Source organism: Azolla caroliniana, unplaced genomic scaffold, assembly GCF_043228905.1.
Source record: "Azolla caroliniana isolate FFs.n. ecotype wild unplaced genomic scaffold, voAzoCaro1.0.p SCAF_536, whole genome shotgun sequence".
In the NCBI taxonomy this organism is placed as follows: domain Eukaryota; kingdom Viridiplantae; phylum Streptophyta; class Polypodiopsida; order Salviniales; family Salviniaceae; genus Azolla; species Azolla caroliniana.
In genome coordinates this window covers 1-18,809 of record NW_028230971.1, presented here as the reverse complement: position 1 = coordinate 18,809, position 18,809 = coordinate 1, and the positions used below count along the sequence as shown (strand labels likewise).

General features: G+C 38.8%; 1 protein-coding gene, 1 long non-coding RNA gene and 2 pseudogenes across 3 annotated transcripts; 3 read left to right on the top strand and 1 right to left on the bottom strand.

Annotated features, from left to right (window-relative positions):
• Positions 1-669: 669 nt before the first annotated feature.
• Positions 670-11,361, top strand: LOC147848002 (uncharacterized; annotated as a pseudogene). Its single transcript, XR_015532163.1, has 10 exons — positions 670-1,149; positions 5,769-6,002; positions 6,917-7,081; positions 7,272-7,381; positions 7,535-7,620; positions 8,776-8,931; positions 9,019-9,134; positions 9,241-9,407; positions 10,447-10,577; positions 11,103-11,361. The product of XR_015532163.1 is annotated as an uncharacterized LOC147848002 (transcript).
• On the top strand, positions 9,465-10,289 carry LOC147848003 (uncharacterized). The gene is made up of 3 exons (XR_015532164.1): positions 9,465-9,881; positions 9,917-10,035; positions 10,143-10,289. It is a non-coding gene; the product is annotated as an uncharacterized LOC147848003 (long non-coding RNA).
• A 1,470-nt stretch (positions 11,362-12,831) lies between the features above and the next one.
• LOC147848001 (putative L-type lectin-domain containing receptor kinase S.5) lies at positions 12,832-14,286 on the bottom strand (annotated as a pseudogene).
• Positions 14,287-15,660: 1,374 nt separating this feature from the next.
• On the top strand, positions 15,661-17,963 carry LOC147848000 (putative L-type lectin-domain containing receptor kinase S.7). Its single transcript, XM_087338684.1, has one exon. The coding sequence runs from the start codon at positions 15,734-15,736 to the stop codon at positions 17,930-17,932; it is 2,199 nt and encodes a 732-aa protein (XP_087194810.1). The 5' UTR covers positions 15,661-15,733; the 3' UTR covers positions 17,933-17,963.
• Positions 17,964-18,809: the final 846 nt, after the last annotated feature.

The following is an 18,809-nucleotide window of genomic DNA, read 5'->3' as shown; positions in this document are numbered from 1 at the left end:
TAAACTAACCGGTTAAGGACATCTAAAAATTCTTCCTTACTTATAATTTCGTCGTGTGTTTCCTTATGGTTTCATCGAGAAGTCATGTTGTAATTCAAAAGATAAAAGAAAGAAAAAGGACAGAAAAACTTAGCCGAGTATCGATGTCTTGCGCGCTAGGTACAAGTGTAGAAGCACATTTGTACTCTCTCGTCTATGCAACCGACAACGTCGTAAGAGGTGTAGGTGACAACGACGGTCGACAATGGCAACTGTGCCACAAACCAAAACCAAAAGGACGACAGACGGCGGTTACAACGACATTCGACGGTGGCGGCGACAAATGACGGTTGCAACGACAGACGGCGGCGACAACGACAGACGATGACGACGACATGCAGACAACGACGACTACGATGACGGCTGCAGACAATGACGACGACAGAAAGAGCCGTTCAGAGAGGAAGTGAGAGAGAGAGAGAGAGAGAGAGAGAGAGAGAGAGAGAGAGAGAGAGAGAGAGAGAGAGAGATGAAGTATGTCACTTGATGCCACTCAAAAAAGAACTCTATCAGAAGCCATTTACAAATAGGGGTAGAAAAGAGTGGCCATTTTTGTAAATATATACAAAAGAGTGGGCATTTTCATATGTAGAGAGCACAATGGAAGAAGAAGAAGAAGAAGAAGACGAAGGAGATAAACTGCGCGGACTCTGTGTTCCGAGACAGACAGACAGACAGACAGCGAGCTGGCTGGCTATGGTGTTCGTGCAATGCCCTACTCGCACTCTACCTCGTTTCCTTCTCTTTGCAAAACCTTTCTCTTCTTTAACCCTCGCGCCTTGCCAAACTGCGGTAAACCTTAAACCTCTCATATCAGCAGCAGCAGCAACAGAAGTTGCAGAAGGCGAAGAAGTGGCTCCTCTTCATTTTCCTTCTTCTTCTGATGATACTAATCATGAAACTGTCAATGGAGACATGAAGCCTCGGAAGAAGGTTTTTGTTTTCCCTGAAAAAGGACAGAGACTGGAGATGCTTTGCGAAAGCCTTGCTTTCAAAGGGAAAGGTGTTTGCAAGACAGTGGACACTGGCTTTGTTGTGCTCTGTGACAGAGCTCTACCAGGGGAGAGATTGATTGCCTTAATAACCAAGAAGAAAGGAAGCTTTGCAGAGGTACACATTTTAAATATTTATTTTCTATTTAATTAATTCCATTTAGCTTTGCTTCTTATATAGTTACTGTTTTGGTTTAGAGAGTAAATTTTGTTATTTAGGTTATTATTTTTATTTAAGGAACTCTTATCTAGCTCTTGTATTTTTTCTTTTTTCACGAGCTCTTATTTCAAGTAGAATTGGATTAAGAGTTTAAGTGTTTTTTAGGGTTTATGGGTTATTAGGCCGAGAAAGATAGATAGATAGATTCTATTATCATCTTCAGAGGTCAAATATAACCTATGAGACCAAATTATTACATTTCACATAATACATCTAAAAGTGAGTAACGACACTCGATGTTCAATAACTTTACCAATGAATGTTGCAATCGAGAGTGCGCATTGTGGCTGTGAGAGGAATTAGTGCAAAGATTGGGTGTGGTCAAAGATGTGTGGAAAACGTGGTCGAATATGATCAAAGGTAGAGCATTGTATCAAAATGTGATACTTAGACTCACATAATACATTTGAAAGTGAGTAGCAACTCTTGATGTTCAAGAACTTTACCAATAAATGTTGCAATTGAGAGTGCACATTGTGGTTATGAGGAATTTGTGCAAAGATTGGGTTTGGTCAAAGATGTGTGGAAAGCGTGGTCAAATATGATCAAAGGTAGAGTATTGTATCAAAATGTGGTACTCAGACTCTCGAACTTGTTTAGGGCAAAGTGTGCATAGTCAACCACTGTCATCACTTGTGCCCCGACACCCCATCTCACATTGCAATGCATGTGAGCTAAGTCGCATGGAAGCAATGGTCTGAATGGCAAACAATGGGATGGGCTTTAGCACGCATCGAGTGTATGGTTTTCTCGTTTCACGAAGAATATGGTTTTGTAGTTAGGTGCAACATGTGTCGTGTAATTTGTGAAGCGTGAGCCTCCACATTTGTACCATGTTATGATACATTGGCATTGTGAAAATGGCTCATTTATAGAGGAATGTAGTGATGCATCATGAAGCAAGTGTGTTGCATCCCATCTACCAAACCATTTTTCCATATCTTGCATCTAACCAAAACACAAATTTATTCTTTTGTGTCTTTTGGATCTTTTTGCTTGATTCCTATGCAAATCTAGAAAGTTGTTATGAGGGGCCTTTTTGAACCTTAAGTATGCATTCAACAACCCTTTCCATGGCCATGATCTCAATGCGTAGTGATCACCTCTTAAGGAGGAGGAGGGTGTATGCCATTTGTTTCTTAACTTTTACAAACTTTATAAGACAATGTTTTTGGAGATAGTAACACCCCAAGCCTTCACTCCATAAAGCAACATTTGAACCACCATAACATTGAATAACATCAATCTCACTTCTTGTCCTCAAGTATCACTTTGGTTTTATTGATTCTTGAACATATAATAACTTTTCCAACCCGTTTGAAGTCGAGACTCATAGCATACATTCCACCTATTTGTCGATGGGACATTTATACCAAGATATTTGAAGCTTTGCACTTGTATTAGTTCTCCCTTGCATATTGTGAAGTCGATTTTTGCTCGTAGGAAAAGACCGTGACAAATTCATTGGATGCGAAGGTATAAAAGAATAGAGCACAATATGAAAGGTTCAAGAGTTAAAAGATGAATGAAATTGAAGAGATATAAAGTTAAAGGCGTTTTTCAAAAGTAGAAAAAGTAGAAAAGAAGAAAAACGCAGGGAAAAAGCAAGGTAAAGAAAAAAGCTCATAACTTCATCTCTTATCCAAATTTCAAAAGAAAAGATTCGTAAGAAAGCTGACAAAGGGAGCTTTCTTATATGACAAATTTGGATGACAAACTAGAAATAATGATATGAAAAACGCACCACACAAACTCGAGGATATGTTAAAGAAAAGAAAATTTAAAGAAAAAGCAAGAATAACGCAACTAAAAACCTATAAGTATGAGGGTATTCTTAGCGATTGGGAGAGACAAATGGGGAATAGAATAGTTATAAAGGAGAAGGAAGAGTAGAAGATCTACAAGAAGAAGTAAGGAAGAATAAGAAGATTAGAATAAGTGAGAAGATGATTAGTAGAAGAAAGAGAGAAGAAGGAAAGACTATTTTACGAATAGTATATTGAAGTAATTATTTGGGGTTGTTACTTTTGGAGTTTAAGAGGATTGTATTCTTTTCTTAATACTATATTGAAGTATTCTTTTCTCTGCCTCTTCTCTTCCCTATCTTTTTTCTCTCTCTCATCATCACATATAAATGCGGGGTAGTATCTTAGCTATATTGCCTTTATTGCCATCATTTTTGTTTTTGTCTATGTCAACAATTAGCTTGCTGATTTGACATAATATTTCCAAGACATAATATTTCCAAGATATTAAGGAAGTGTTGCATATCATCCAAGTTATATGAGAATAAAACAACATCGTCAACATATAGGAGTACAAAAATTAGCTCATGCATTGAGTTTTGGACCATCCAATCCTTCTTCTTTTGCCGCCTCGTTTACTATTTCTTCTATCAATGCATAGACCAAAGAATGTGGGAGGGAGAGGGCACCTTGCTTGACCACCATGTTGCTCAAAAAATACTTTGTGAAACCTCTATCCATTTTCATTTGGCACCTAACTCAATCATGCTACAACTTCTCTATATGCTAATGGCATTCCGATCTCTATAATTCTTTTCCAAAGTTCACTCCTTGCTATAGTGTCAAAGGCTTTCTTAAAGTCCATAGAACAACAATATAGTGTTTCCCCTTGAAGTCAACTTTCTTCCACAATAATTGAATGTTTTGGTCTAAGGCTTACTTGACCAAATGCTCGTTTGTGATGATGTTCAGCCCATGAGCTAATCTTTTGCTCCATGATAGGGCTATATAACTTGGCCATAACTAAACTAACCACGATAGTTCGATTGTTGGATACCAACTTTTTATAGCCCCTCTATAAATTGGTTTAATCCAATTCATGAGTCAATCTTCTGGGAAACCTTGCTTCATAGCTTGGTTCATCATAGTTGCTATTCATTGGCGAGTTTGTGATCTTGTCCATTTCAAGAGCTCATTTGTCATTACACTTGCATATGCGGCTTTGCGATTAGACATCGTTTTTGCCCCTCTATTAACATCTTTAATAGATACACATGCCTTATATGGTGTTTCAATACTCAATGTCATAGGCATTATCGTGTCATGCATATAAAGCCTACGTACATATTGTTCCATCTTTTCATTGGTGAATTCATTAATTCTATCTTCCTTTTTCCCCTTAAGTTGTCTCCATGCTAACTTTGGTTAGATTTTAAACATTGGCATATTTTTTTCTTCTCTTGCATTTGATAGTATTGCCTTTTCATCCTCCTCACCATTCTTCAATACATTGTTAGGGCTTTCTCATCTTTATCTTTTGCAAGCTTGAACATTTTGAGACGGGCCTCACATTCTTCATCAGACCAAGCATTGCATAGGAAACTAAGCACCCAATGTCCACTTGCGCTAAAATGTTGATACCGTACCTTGAGAATGGCATCCTTCAATCTCTCCCAATTTGTTTTCGCATCTTTACTAAGGGAGAGGTTCATGACATATCCCTCTACCTCATTTGCATATATATTAGATTTTCCATAGTGAGGTTGCATAAAATTGCATAGTGACCATAGTGCACTGCTTTTCCGTTCGTACTGTAATGCATTAGTAAATGTGTGAGTTTTTGTTTGCAATGTGCAAGTATGAAGGCTTGTGGTCCGAGGTAGGTGACAATCAGCCAATACTGAATGTATTCACTATGAATGCTTCACATTCTTTCACCAATACATAATTAACTACACTTCCTCCTCTAGAGGCTAGAAGACATGTCAGAACATTTGTCAATGACCAACAATGTGTGCTCCACATACCATAACATCACACATAGCAAAGTGATCTTCAAAGAATTTTGCGATGTTCTTAGCAAGGGTGAGTGCATTCTTTGATGTTTCTTCTTACATCCCTCTAATAGTAACATTTTTCTTTTGTTTTTCTCTTTCATATAGCTCTTTGGCATCTAACACATTCTTAGAAGTAGATTTGGTTGCACAAACTTCATCGAAATTTTCTTTTGTTGTCTTCTTAATGAGGAAATATTTCCATTTTTTCATGATTGCATCTTCATTTGCCTCAAGGCTAGATTTATTCTCAACATTTGCTTTGATTAGTTAAGAAACAATGCTTGCTTCTTGATTCTTGAAGAAAGAAAGATATATTAATGTCTTTTAAGAGGCCAAAATGGCCTATAAGACCAAACAATAGATTACATCTTAAGTGTTGTCTTGTCTTTGAGAAGAACAAATCAAAATAAAGTAAATATCACTCAGTAAATATACAAGTAAATAAGATAAAAAGAGACGAGGGAATCTGGTTTTCAGCACATGTGAGATTCTCAAGTTAGATATATTGTAACTTTTGTCTTTGGAGAGAGAGAAAGAAAGATATATTAACGTATTCTAAGACCAAAATTGGTCCATGAGACAATTGTTTCACAACAAAAATGGGGTATTTAGCCATTCATCAAAAGTAAAACTAAAATAGAGAGAGAGAGAGAGAGAGAGAGAGAGAGAGAGAGAGAGAGAGAGAGAGAGAGAGATGGTATCAAAATCTTGACAGGCGATCAAAATAGAAACACTTTCACCTCACCACAATGCTGTTGTTGCTCCATGTGAACATGCAGCAGATTGTGGAGGTTGTAAAATGCAGAATTTGGCGTATGACGCACAACTTGAAGCCAAAGAACAACAAGTCTTTGATTTAATTTCAAGGCTTGGAAGATTTGGGAGTGACTCTGGGAGCTTTATGAAGGGGATTATAGGATGCAAATCTCCATTTCATTATCGTAACAAGGTATGAACCTTCATGGGGCTGAATTTTAAGATTCACAGCATGTTTGCAAAATGAATCATAAAGTTTAAATTCTTGGCAATTATTTAAATAATTTAGTTTGCATAAACTATAATGTCTTCCCGTTGTTTGGTTTTGAACTATCCATACTTGCTGATTCAATATTATATAAATCTTGCTTGACCATTGTAATGGATTGTTTGCTCTCTGAGCAGCCCCTTGGGTTTAATTTCACTGTAGAACATTGCTCTTGATGTAAATTTCAGCCCCTACATTGTCATTTACTTTAGCCATGTTGGATTCTTATCACTTGTTCAACTCATCTAAACTGATACTGCTACCTACATGTTTCTCTGTAGTAGTTCAAAAGTAACATATATTAGGTTGTCTAATCTTTGTATACCCAACAAACACACTTTAGGATCCAATTTTCATGAGATACATGGATATATGGAAGGCATCTCAGCCACTTTGAGATGTATCACATCTGATTAGTATTCAAACAGTCTCTAGTAGGGGCACTCCTTACAAATTCTAATCTCTCCTCGGGACTAATTTTAGCATTCAAAGTTTTCTTCACAATATTCACACTACTTGTGTCCATTACCTGTTAAATTCTTTCGTTCATCATTGCTCTTGAGGCTTTAAAAGTCCATCTGTTTCTTGCTGATGCTCCACTTTGGAGTGTAAGGTCTTGTAAAATTTGTCCTAATTCTGTATCAGCAACTGAGATGGTCCATGTATCCAAAAACATGTGCTAAATAGCCAGTAGCAACAGGAGCATAGTCATAGGTTAGGTGGTGAGAAAATATGAATGATCAAACTTGACACACTTGCTTTCTAGATTTTTAAACATTGAGCCATTACAATAAAGTTTTATCTCATCTTATCTTCTATTGACTACACACATATTACAGATGGAGTTCTCTTATGGCACAAAGAAATGGACACCAAGAGATGAATTTGACAGTGCAGTACAATCTAACGAGAACGGATTTGCTTTAGGGCTACACGCACCAGGACGCTTTGATAAAGTTCTCTCCATCAATAAGTGCTTGTTGCAACAAGACTCTGCTAATAAGGTTCTTTAACAGCTGTACCTAATGCTACACAGAGTGAAAATAACTCTATGCATATATTTTTCTACAGAAGGGATTTTTTTTCCAGCTGGGTGTGTTTTGTTATCTCTAAGAAGATTGGCAGTTCATTCCAAAGTTGGTATTAAAATTTGCAAGAAGAAAGTTGCAAGTTATGAAGATATACTTCTTGCAGGTTCTTGAGATAGTTCAACATTATTGCAGTACTCGTACACAGGAGCTCCCACCATATGACACACATACACATCAGGGTTTTCTGAAACATCTCGTTATACGATCTGGCAGGTATACTCTTTGTTGCCTACTCCTTGCTGTTTTTTGGGTTTTTATGTCCCACTTATACCAGGAAAGAAAACAACATAAAGACCTCAAAAATAATGTGGAAAGTTACTTTCAACAGATTATTTTCAGTAACAGCTTAATGATTGATTGGTATAGAGAACCTGAAACAGGTGATATCCAGCTCATGGTGAATTTTGTGACTTCAGCATGTAAATGAGCTGGTAGCTGGAGTGCATGATGTGGTAAGTTCAAAGTAGTGGTGTGTCCATGTCTTTCTTCACCATTTTCAAAAATGTATTTTTTATATACCCAGAGAAGCATCCTTATCCGTCTTCTAGTTTCTGGATGATGTGATTTTCATAGGTTTTCCGAAAATGAGTCTTCTAAAAGTGTAAGAATTTATATTTCCAGAGAAGCATCCATATCTGTATTCTAGTTTCTGGATAATGTGATTTTCACTGGTTTCCTAAAACGAGTCTTCTAAAAGTATAAGAATTTATATTTCCAGAGAAGCATCCATATCTGTATGCTAGTTTCTGGATGATGTGATTTTCACAGGTTTTCCTAAAATGAGTCTTCTAAAAGTGTGTGGAAGGAAATCTGGTGGGGTATATCATCATGATATGGGGGTCTGGCAGTGGCCAATGGAATTTAATAGAGCTACAGTCAACACGAATCACTCAAGAGTTTCTTACATTTTTTTTTGCTTCAGGTTATGTTGAATAGGATGGAGATCCTTATTAAATAATGATATTAATTGGTACTCCAATCAGGACATTCTGAGATTTCTGATTGTCTTTCTTGGACTGGGTTGTTTTTCTCCTCTTTTCCATGCCATCTTCCTATTTTCTTTTACAGCTGAGAGACCATCAAATTTATAGATGTGGTAGAAACTTGGATTGGTGGCACTACCTACTGTATGAATGGGTGGCTATCTGGCATTCAAAGTTATGTATCATGCATGATACTGTAGTTTTTCAACTGTGTGACTTAATCTGGGAATATTGATATTTTAGAATATTTACGTGTTTGTCATGAATGTTTTTCATTTATAGCTGTGTCTCGTAGACATCCAAGGGTTCTGTAGATAAATCTAGGCTGGAGAGACATCTGCATTCCAACCAATATGTCTAGCCATTTGCACTCACATTGCTATATAGCTCTCTCATAATACGTGTTTTTCACTATTATACAATCAGCGACACATTTCTTTGCATGTTTTTGAATAATTTTCACACAAACCTGCACTCTTAGTATAGATAGTTGAGCATTACAATAAGACGGGGTGAATGTTAAGTAAAACGTTTGAATAGCTGTTTGTTTTATATTGTTGAGAACATCCAACTATAGCAAATCAAATCTCAGAATCTATGCACATGGCTTCATATAATTTGCAGGTTAGCATTGTAAATAACATTAATTCGAGTATTGGAAATACTGCTGCTGGGGAAGAAGAACATGTTTTGTATGGAAGCTCAACAATCACAGAATGCATCAATGGATTAGTATTCGAGATATCAGCAAACTCATTTTTTCAAACTAATCCTCGTCAGGTGTCCTTGAACTATACATTTTTCTAAAAACTTGATTCAGCATTTAATCCTTGGAGATTCTAACTGCATCCTTAAAATTTTTGGCAGGCTGAAATTCTTTATGATTTGGTAGAACAAGCAGCTGGCCTGGAAGGAAATGGCAAGGAAGTAGTACTTGATCTATTTTGTGGGACTGGTACGATAGGGCTGACCCTTGCAAAAAGGTTGTTTGAATCTTGCTAGATTATTCTTTTGTATTCAGGATTTCCATAACTTCATTGTGCTAATTTGTTTCAAACGTCTCTGGTAAATATGCTAAATGCTATGTAGAGTCAAGCATGTTTATGGTTATGAAGTTGTTCCAGAGGCTGTTGCTGATGCACGCCGAAATGCTGCTAGAAATGACATAACAAACGCCACTTTCATACAAGGAGATTTGAATAAGATAAACAAGGATTTTGCAGATCAAATTCCTCAGCCTGATGTAGTCATTATTGGTATGGTATTGTGAAAGTTTCTAATTTTATACACTGACATCATCATCTGTAAACATTTTTCTATGACCACGGGTGATATATATAGGATTTAGTATATTAATTCTCAACCTAGTACCTCGTTCACCTTTCAGAAGGAATCTAACAAAGATATGATGCAACTAGGATTCAAGAAGACTTTTAGAGATTTATAATAGATATTGCGTTATGAACATTTTTCTGTAGGTATTTGTCTGATTGCAATACACCTTCTATATGCAGTTTAGGATATTAGATGTATAAAGAAAATGGGAAGTTTCATATCACCGTTTTCCTAGCCAACAATTAGTTCCCTTGCATTCTTACAGGGCGTTTGCCCTATGGAATTGTTAAGTTCAAACAATTCAGAGTCAACCTAGATGCTGAAGAACAATATAGATCCTAAACCGTGGTGTTTCTCATTGTGAAATGTTTGGATAAGAATCTCTTGGTCATGGTGTAATCGTCTTTGGAATATCTCTCCGTTTCCAGAGACCAATGGTCTTTGGAATTATCTCTCCGTTTCCAGAGACCCTTAATCCATCAGTGGAAAATCTGGTCAGTTATTTTCTCTTTCTTTAGACAAGTGTAAGAACATGGTAGCCATGAAAATGTCCAATCATTAAGGTTGATGAGAGTAGCAGAGGAAATCAAAGTTTTTCTTTGATGCACATACTTCTTTTCCATCTTTCTGTTGTAAAAGGGGTATATATAATATAGTTAACTTTTTTTCCATCTTTCTGTTGTAAAAGGGGTATATACAATATAGTTAAGGTCTTTCATGTATATATTTCTTTTCCATTTTTTATTGGTAGTGGGGTATATATAACAAAGAAAATATTTCATATCTTTGTGTGCTTCACATCTATCTAGGCTATGACAACGATTGGGCGTTTTCATGGCTGTGGCATTATTACAATCTGACAAAATAAAGAAAAAGGAACCTGTTGATTTTTGACGCCATAACTCAATCATAGAACTTTGAACTTGGCTGAATGATCTCCTTCACCATCATCTTCAACAGATCCAAACAGGCCTGGAATGCATCCTGATTTAGTGAAGTACCTTCTAAAGCAAAGACCCCCACGCATTGTTTACGTCTCATGCAATCCTGCCACGTGTGCTCGAGATTTGGATTATCTTGCTCATGGCCTGGTAAGACTTTCTATTTGTGTGGGAAGTTCCCAGAATTTTCATATTCCCCTGTTCCTTGTTATTGTTTTATTTTGTTAATTTTTTGTGGTTATCTTCTTCAAAACGGTAAAGAACTCCAAAATACCTGAATTTTTCTTTATTCCCCCAAATGCTGTGGTCAACCCTGAAAGAGAAAAAAGGAGATGATAGCCCATATAATTTCTTGAAATGGGGTTTTACCAAAGGGCATTTGGGGAAATAATGAAAACTTAAGGTCTTGTGGGAAAGTGAAGAAAGACTCAAGTGTTTCACAGTTCAACCCCCATTATTGTTATACCAAATTCAAAACTTAATCATGTAGTCAATAATCCAATGCCAGGTAGCACAAATTTTATTAAAATTTTCTCTTCCTTTTAACAATGTTCTAAGTTTAAGTGGCTTGCGGAATTGTTGTGAACTAATGAGAATTAATCTGCAAACATATAAACCAACCAACCAACCAACCTACCAATCAACCAACTAACTATAGAGTTGAATTCCATGCAGCCAGGAGCAGATTTAGATGGAGCATATCGGTTGTTGAGTGTGCAACCGGTGGATATGTTCCCTCACACTCCACATATTGAGTGTGTTTGTGCACTTGAGTTACTGAACCCGATGATCTCAGCCTCAGATGTCGCATTGGAAACTTCACTTTAAAGTTTCTCGGTTGTATTTAAGCAAGGCTTCTATTCTTTCATCTTGATTTAGGTGACGACTGGCTATCTCCCAAACCAGATTTTGTAATACAAATATATGTTTTGTTCTTGTTCTCCATTACTACTGTATGTGTGTACATAGTAAATGTTCTGGATGAGAACATTGTGTGCTTATGTTTAACACGTTGATCCGAGCTCTTGATCATTAACATCCATTTCTAAGGTGCACTTGCACATGCGTATATTAATTTAGACAGGTTTGTGAACACCTATAGTGAAGAAGCTTGATGCTAGATATAAATGAAGAACCATCGGATTGCATTTGACTACATGGTCTATTCAGCTAGGGTTTCCAATTATTGCTATTTCCTTGCAATAAGACTACTGACATTTATCTTTAGTGATCTCATGGGATGCTCTTAATATGAAATAAGCTGGAGGGAGGTAACAAATTTCCATAGTGAAACCTATACATAGGTAAAGTATAGTGTTCCATGGAGCTGGTTCATGAACCACCATCAATCACCCACGGAAATGATGCTTGACTGAGGAAGGACTTAAGGTGTGATATCTTTGAAATTGAGTTGAGACTAAATGTGTAGATGCATAACAAAAATTGGTGACCTGAGTGCACATTAATGCCCGAGTAATCACTAATCAAATTTCTGGTTCTTTCATGAATGGTGAGATAATGCTTGCAATGCAACATGTTAGAAGGGGTTCACCTTAGTAAATAACCAGTATGTCCAATCACATGGGAGTAAAGACCTCCTTTGATCTCCTGTCAAAAAGCTTGAATGCATGATGGTTATGATCCACGAAAATAAGGCAATGGTGCACCTTGTATTTCAAAATATTTTGTGTTTAAAGCATCTCTCAATGCTGATGTAGCAATTCTTGGGTGGCCTGTAAATGCCAGACAATTCTTGGGTGTTCCATGCCAACAAGAACAGAGCCTTGTACCTAGTTATGGGGTTGCCACTTGTATAAAATTTAATGTCAAAGCACCTATAGAAATCATAGTTTGGTGTAAATAAACAGGTGCACAAGTTTGTAAAATGTTGATGACATTTGTTCTTCATAGAAGGTTGGATCAAAAGGAAGTTATTATTTTGTGTTTTGACTTTAACATTATATTATAAACTTGAAGAGAAACTAGAGGACTGATCCCCTTTAATTAGATTTTATGTACACTCTAAGATGTTAGGGGTTGCCCTTAATCATGGAGTGAGGATTATAACGATATGAACAAGGCACTTGCAACCGTAGAATGTTGCCTCTTATGAGAACATTTCGGTCATATTTCATTTATTGTTCTGTAGATTTGACATACTCAATGGTATGTATGATGGTATATTGTGCAAACAATGTAGAAGTCGGTGACAGAATTACAAAGTGTTATTAACAAAAATGTACACAATTCCAATGGCAAAAAGATTATAAACTCCTAGGAAAACTAGTGGAGCCATCCGTCGTGGGAGGATTTGATGTAAACTCTAAGATTGAATGGGTATTGTTGTTCATCCATTGATTTGGACGTGACATGAGCAACGGAAGCAGGTATCGGTCTATGAGAATGCATCAAACTTCTCTCATGCTTGGTGGTCAATGCTCGGTTTGCGGGTGACAACAATTTAGTGCCAAATGAATAACCCCTCTCCACATCATCATTACCTTCCCAAACTCATCATGTATGGTATGGACATCAAATTGCAACACGTGAGGGTCAAGTGAATCCATGAGCTTGTCATTCTTGTAAAGGGTCTACACCCAATCCAACAAGTTCATCTCTTCTGGACCAAGGTTGAAATCAAGAACACGCCTACCACATGCAATCTCAAGGGCGAGGATGCCGAAACTGTACACGTCAACTCAGGTGCTATGTATCCCATTGTGTCTGCAGTTGTCATCGTCGCCCCCATTTTGTCACGTGACACTAGCCTCGCTGGACCAAAGTCCCCTAGCATTGATTCCCAGTCTTTATTCAACAATACATTGGCTGCCTTGACATCTCTATGGATCACACATCCCCCTAGACCTTCGTGTAGATATTCCAATGCGGTCGCCACACCCATCAGTATCTTCCATCTCCGCTCCCTAGTGAGCAGTATGTTTGTACCCTCGATCCAATCCTTCGTGTAAAGTAGCTTCTCGAGCCTACCATTGTCGGCATATCCATACACCAACAATGCCTTCCCTTTCTCGTACAATCAACCTCTCAACTGCAACAAATTCCGATGCCAAATGCTGCTTATGATTCTCATCTCCGATGCGAAAGTCGCCTCTCCACCCTCTTTCACATTCTCTTTGAGCTTCTTGATTGCCACCAGCTGTTGGGTTGTCGAATTTTCATCGGGCAATATACCCTTGTAGACCTGGCCGAATCCACCCTCTCCAAGCACCATTTTGTCATAAAGTTGTGGGTGGCTCCCTTCAACACATTGTAGCTAAATTGTTGGATGTCCGCATTGGCCTCTTCATAAGCAGCACATAGTTCAGATGTCTTTGGCCTCAAGTTGCAGTAGAATGCCCCACCCCCATTCTTGTAAACAATGGTAAAGTACCCAATGAAGATGATAAGGAAAAGCAGTGAAAAAGAGATGCCCAATATTAACCCTAGTTCCTCATGGTTGGGAGGATTGGAGGATTTGAGTAGAAGAGAAATGTTGGTCTGACTTGGCCGCATCAAAGGTCGAGAAGTACCACGAATAGAGGGCTTGATATTGCCGGATCCACTTGTTGCCGTGATGCCCACCCACATGGATGTGTCTTGAAAAACACTAGGATCAATGGAAGCTTGCAATACTGGGGATTGACCCTTGCAGTCAACCGAATTTGCATAGTTGGTACTGTCCTCATAGTTCATCAACCAAAAAGTTTGTGGAGGCATTGAACTCAATCCAGGCTTGAAAACTGAAATTTCGAAGCAGAGAGAGGCTGGGAATGCCTGAAGTATCGATAGTCTTAATAGATTTCAAGCTATTTATGTCGATTCCGCCATGGCTAGATTTTGGGTCATGAAATTGGGGTGATTGCGAGATATCGAACTCGGACTGCGAAAAACTTGTGACCGGGAAAGGAGGTATTTTCCATGAGGGTTACATTGGAATGGCCAAGGTAGGCACCGGCACTGCTATGTGGGAATGTCTTGTCTTGTCCAATGAAGAAGGCCATGCCTTCTCCACTCCGATCCGATTGGGTGACAATCCGGAAGGAGAAGGATGTGTTAAAAGACATGTCAATGGCACCTGTCATATGGTTCGAGAATTCGATCGATTCTTTGGAGACGATACGCCCGCCGCTTAGATTGTGATTGTGGGTTTCGCTAGCATCCGGAATGATCCACAAGATATTTGCATTATCTAGGTTTGCCGTAGTTCTGTAATATTGGTGCCCACCGCTATGCACAATGGAGATATCAAAGATAGAGTTGATGCAGGTCCTCGAATTACTTGGATCAAAGGAGAGGATGTTAGACATGGCCATGGTCATATGTGGTGATGATCCCATAAAGACTAGCAAGATGAGCCCAAGGTGCTTGAACTGCACTTTCATTGGTCTTAGTGACCTTACTCTCTCTATGTGTAGGGGTTGAGATGGTGACAATGGGTATCTTAGAATTTGTAAAGGGGACAACATGCCCCTTGTGACCAACAATAGTGGATCGGGCCGTAGTAGATAGCGAAAAGTGGAGAGGGAGGGATCTCTAGAACCAAATGTGGCCAACTCCAAATTGGCTGAGTCCCAACTCTTAGTTTACATACATCACTCATTGTCTTCTTGTTGTTTAAACCAAATCAAAGATTAATAATTTTAGTTATAATCATAACTTGAGTTACTCATTCATCTTTGATTAATTTAGTAAGATTCTAATGAGATTTAAATTAAGCTTCTCATGTACTTGTCTAACTTTTCAAGAGTTGCAAACCTTTGTATTCTCCCACCACTTCAAACCAACTTAGACCAAGCTCATGAGTGCGACAACTTAGAGCAAACCATAATTTTTGACCATTTATTTTTGCCAATAATACATATGTGATCACTACTTCAAAGCATAAAATATTGTAATGACATCACAATTGGCAATAAAAGAAACCAATGTCATTATATTCAAAAAATTAAGACTCATCTGGGACCATTAAACCATCGTTTAGACTTTTTTCTACTACATATGTGATCATTAAAACTTCTCACGATAAGATATTGCACTGATATCACAATTTGCAATAAAAGAAATCAATTAAGGAATTAAAATTTACAGGGAGACCAGACCCCACCCATGTGGGAGTTAATAGTCAAGACTCAAGAATTGTTTGGGTCTGATTGTGTGTATTATGTATGAAATACCTAGATAGAGTAGGCCACAATGTTATCTTCTTCTGCAACCTAATGACATACATAAGAAAATAAAGACTTGTAGGTCACTCTTCCCAACATCCTAAAGAGTATAGATTCTCTAAATCATCGCGGCCACATACAATGAAATTCAAGCCTCGCAATCTGGTCTGGTTCGTGTTGCAAATCCGATGGATACTGCAAAGTGCGCCACCCAATCTCTTCGGCATTTGCTTTCTGGGATCGTCATTGCCGACGGCACATAACGTGGCCATGGCCATGTCTCAGGGCTTCGCCTTCGGTCCAGGTTCGGACGACTTCTTCTCTAATTTCGACATTTCCATCGTGCCGAGCGGTGAGGGATATTCTGAAGCTACAGCAACCCTGGATAATGAGAAGACCGTGTCGCTCACCCCAAACCCTGACACAAGCACTAATCTCAATCGAAGCGCCAATCGTGTAGTTTCCAAACAACCCATAAAATTTTTCGACGATTCGGGTGTCATTGTCTCCTTCTCCACATTCTTCTCCTTCCAGATAATCACCCGAAGCAATCTGAGTGGAGAAGGAATGGCGTTCTTCATTGCACAAGACAAGGCATTCCCACACAACAGTGCTGGTGGCTACCTTGGCCTCTCTAATGACACTTTCATCAATTCTACTACCTCCTTTCCTGGTCACGATTTCTTCGCAGTCGAGTTCGATATCGCGCAATCACCCCAATTCAACGACCCGAGCTCTAGCCACATCGGAATCGACATCAATAGCTTGCAATCTATCAACACCACCGATACTTCCGGTGACAACAATCCACTCTCTTTGCATCGAAATTCCAGGTTCCAAACCTGGATTCAGTTCGATGGCTCCACAAACATGGTCAAAGTTTGGCTGATGAACTATGGGAACAGGACTGACTATGCTATTCCTCTCGAACGCACAGCTGAATCCCTCATATTGCAAGCTTCCATCGATCCTAGTGTGTTTAATCACACATCCATGTGGGTTGGCATCACGGCAACAAGCGGATCCACTGTAAATGCCAACGATTCCAAGCCATCTGGCTATGCCATCTACTCATGGTACTTCATTGCCTCCGATGGTAAGCCAACCAAAATTTCTCTGAAACTTCGGTTGATATTGGTCATCTCTTTTTCAGTGCTTTTCCTAATCATCGTCGTCATTGGATTCATCATTGCCTACCGGAATGGCTGTGGACCATTACGCTGCATCTTGAGGCCGAAGAAATCTGAACTGTATGCTGCACATGAGGCGGCGAGCGCGGACATCCGACAATTTAGCTACAATGTGTTGAAGAGAGCCACCAACAATTTCAGTCACAAAATGCTGCTTGGGGAGGGTGGATTCAGCCAAGTCTACAAGGGTATGTTGCCCGATGAACATCCGACATCTCGGCAGCTAGTGGCCATCAAGAAGCTGAAAGACGATGTGAAAGCGGGTGGAGAGGCATCTTTCGCATCGGAGGTGAGGATCATAAGCAGCATTCGGCATCGCAATTTGTTGCGGTTGAGAGGCTGGTGCTACGAGAAAGGGAAGGCATTGTTGGTGTATGAGTACGCGGACAATGGTAGCCTCGATAAGCTACTTTACACGAAGGATAAGATCGAGGGAGGGACCGTAGTGCTAACGAGCGACCGGAGATGGAAGATACTGGTGGGCGTGGCGACCGCATTGGAATATCTACATGAGGGTCTCGGGGGGTGTGTGATCCATAGAGATGTGAAGGCAGCCAATGTATTGTTGAATAAAGACTGGGAACCAATGCTCGGGGACTTTGGTCTCGCGAGGCTAGTGTCGCATGAGAAGATATGGACGACCACGACAGCCGCGGGCACCATGGGATACATGGCACCCGAGTTGGTGTACACGGGTCGAGCAACGGAAAAAGCCGACGTGTACAGTTTCGGCATCCTCGCCCTCGAGATTGTGTGCGGTAGGCGTGTACTCGATTTCAGCCTAAGCCCGGATAAGATGAATTTGCTGGATTGGGTGTGGACCCTTCATATGAATGACAATCTCATGGATTCACTTGACCCTGGCATGTTGCAATTTGATGCCCATGGCATACATGATGAGTTTGAGAAAGTGATGATGATGTGGAGAGGGGTCATTCATGTGGCACTCAACTGTTGTCACCCGGAAACGGAGTGTCGGCCAAGCATGAGAAATGTCCGACACATTCTCATTGAAGGCCATCTCCTACCGTTGCCCATATCACGTCCGGATCGACCAATATCGAATCATGGTCCCCCGCACACCTTAGAATCCACCTCAAATACACCTACTTGGAATAGCAAATCCTCTGATTTCTCCATTACTTTGTAATTCTCTTTTATTTGGGAGTTTGGTCACATTCTACTTCATGACAACATTTTCTAAGTCTAATAATTAGTAAATATGTCATGACTCATGATGGCCTCACTTTTTTGCAATCTGATATCTAGACAATGTACAATTTATGAAATAAAAGTTCAAATATATATGGTACTTTACTTTTGTTTGAGCATTTTAGTAATGGGGCTGTTCATTATAGGTGAACATTTAGGGTTACTTTATAATAACATGTGTCTTCATGAATTTAGGGCAACGTAATTTAAATATGATCATAATTTGTTGATGGGTCCTGTGACATAACTTATATGATGCTCTACCATAATTGACTATCCATATCTGGGGACTGGTCTATAGGTCTCCTATGACTCTCATCGACACATTAAACAAAGGTTTTGGGTTTATCTCGAAAACCTCAACTCTTGGTTCTACTCAACATTAAAGTGTTTTTTCCATCTTGTTTATGTCTCTTATTGGCATTTGTACACTTGATCATGGAATGGTGCAAAAATTGGAATGGCATGGTATGTAGCTTTCATGATGATGAATGATTGAATGGATGATAAATTTTTTACGATGAATGAAAAAGAAGACAATGATAGTGACAATGACGATAAATTATAGAGAAAAGAAATGGTAAACGAAAATATCTTAAGGAAACAATAAGTGATGGCTCATAGTAGTTTCAAGAATTCTTAACTATAGCATATGATGTTCAAAGATTATTTGTGTGTGTTTTCCTCTCCAGAGAAAGAAGAGCCTGGTTATTTGGACATCTAATATCTTAGGAAATAAAAAATATGAGCTTGCGAGTAGTTCTTTAAAAAACATGTACTAGAATCTTAGCTTCGAAGGTTGTTTTCATCTACAT

Coding starts and splice junctions, on each gene's coding strand:
- LOC147848000 (XM_087338684.1), top strand. CDS start 15,734: ATGAAATTCAAGCCTCGCAATCTGGTCTGGTTCGTGTTGCAAATCCGA.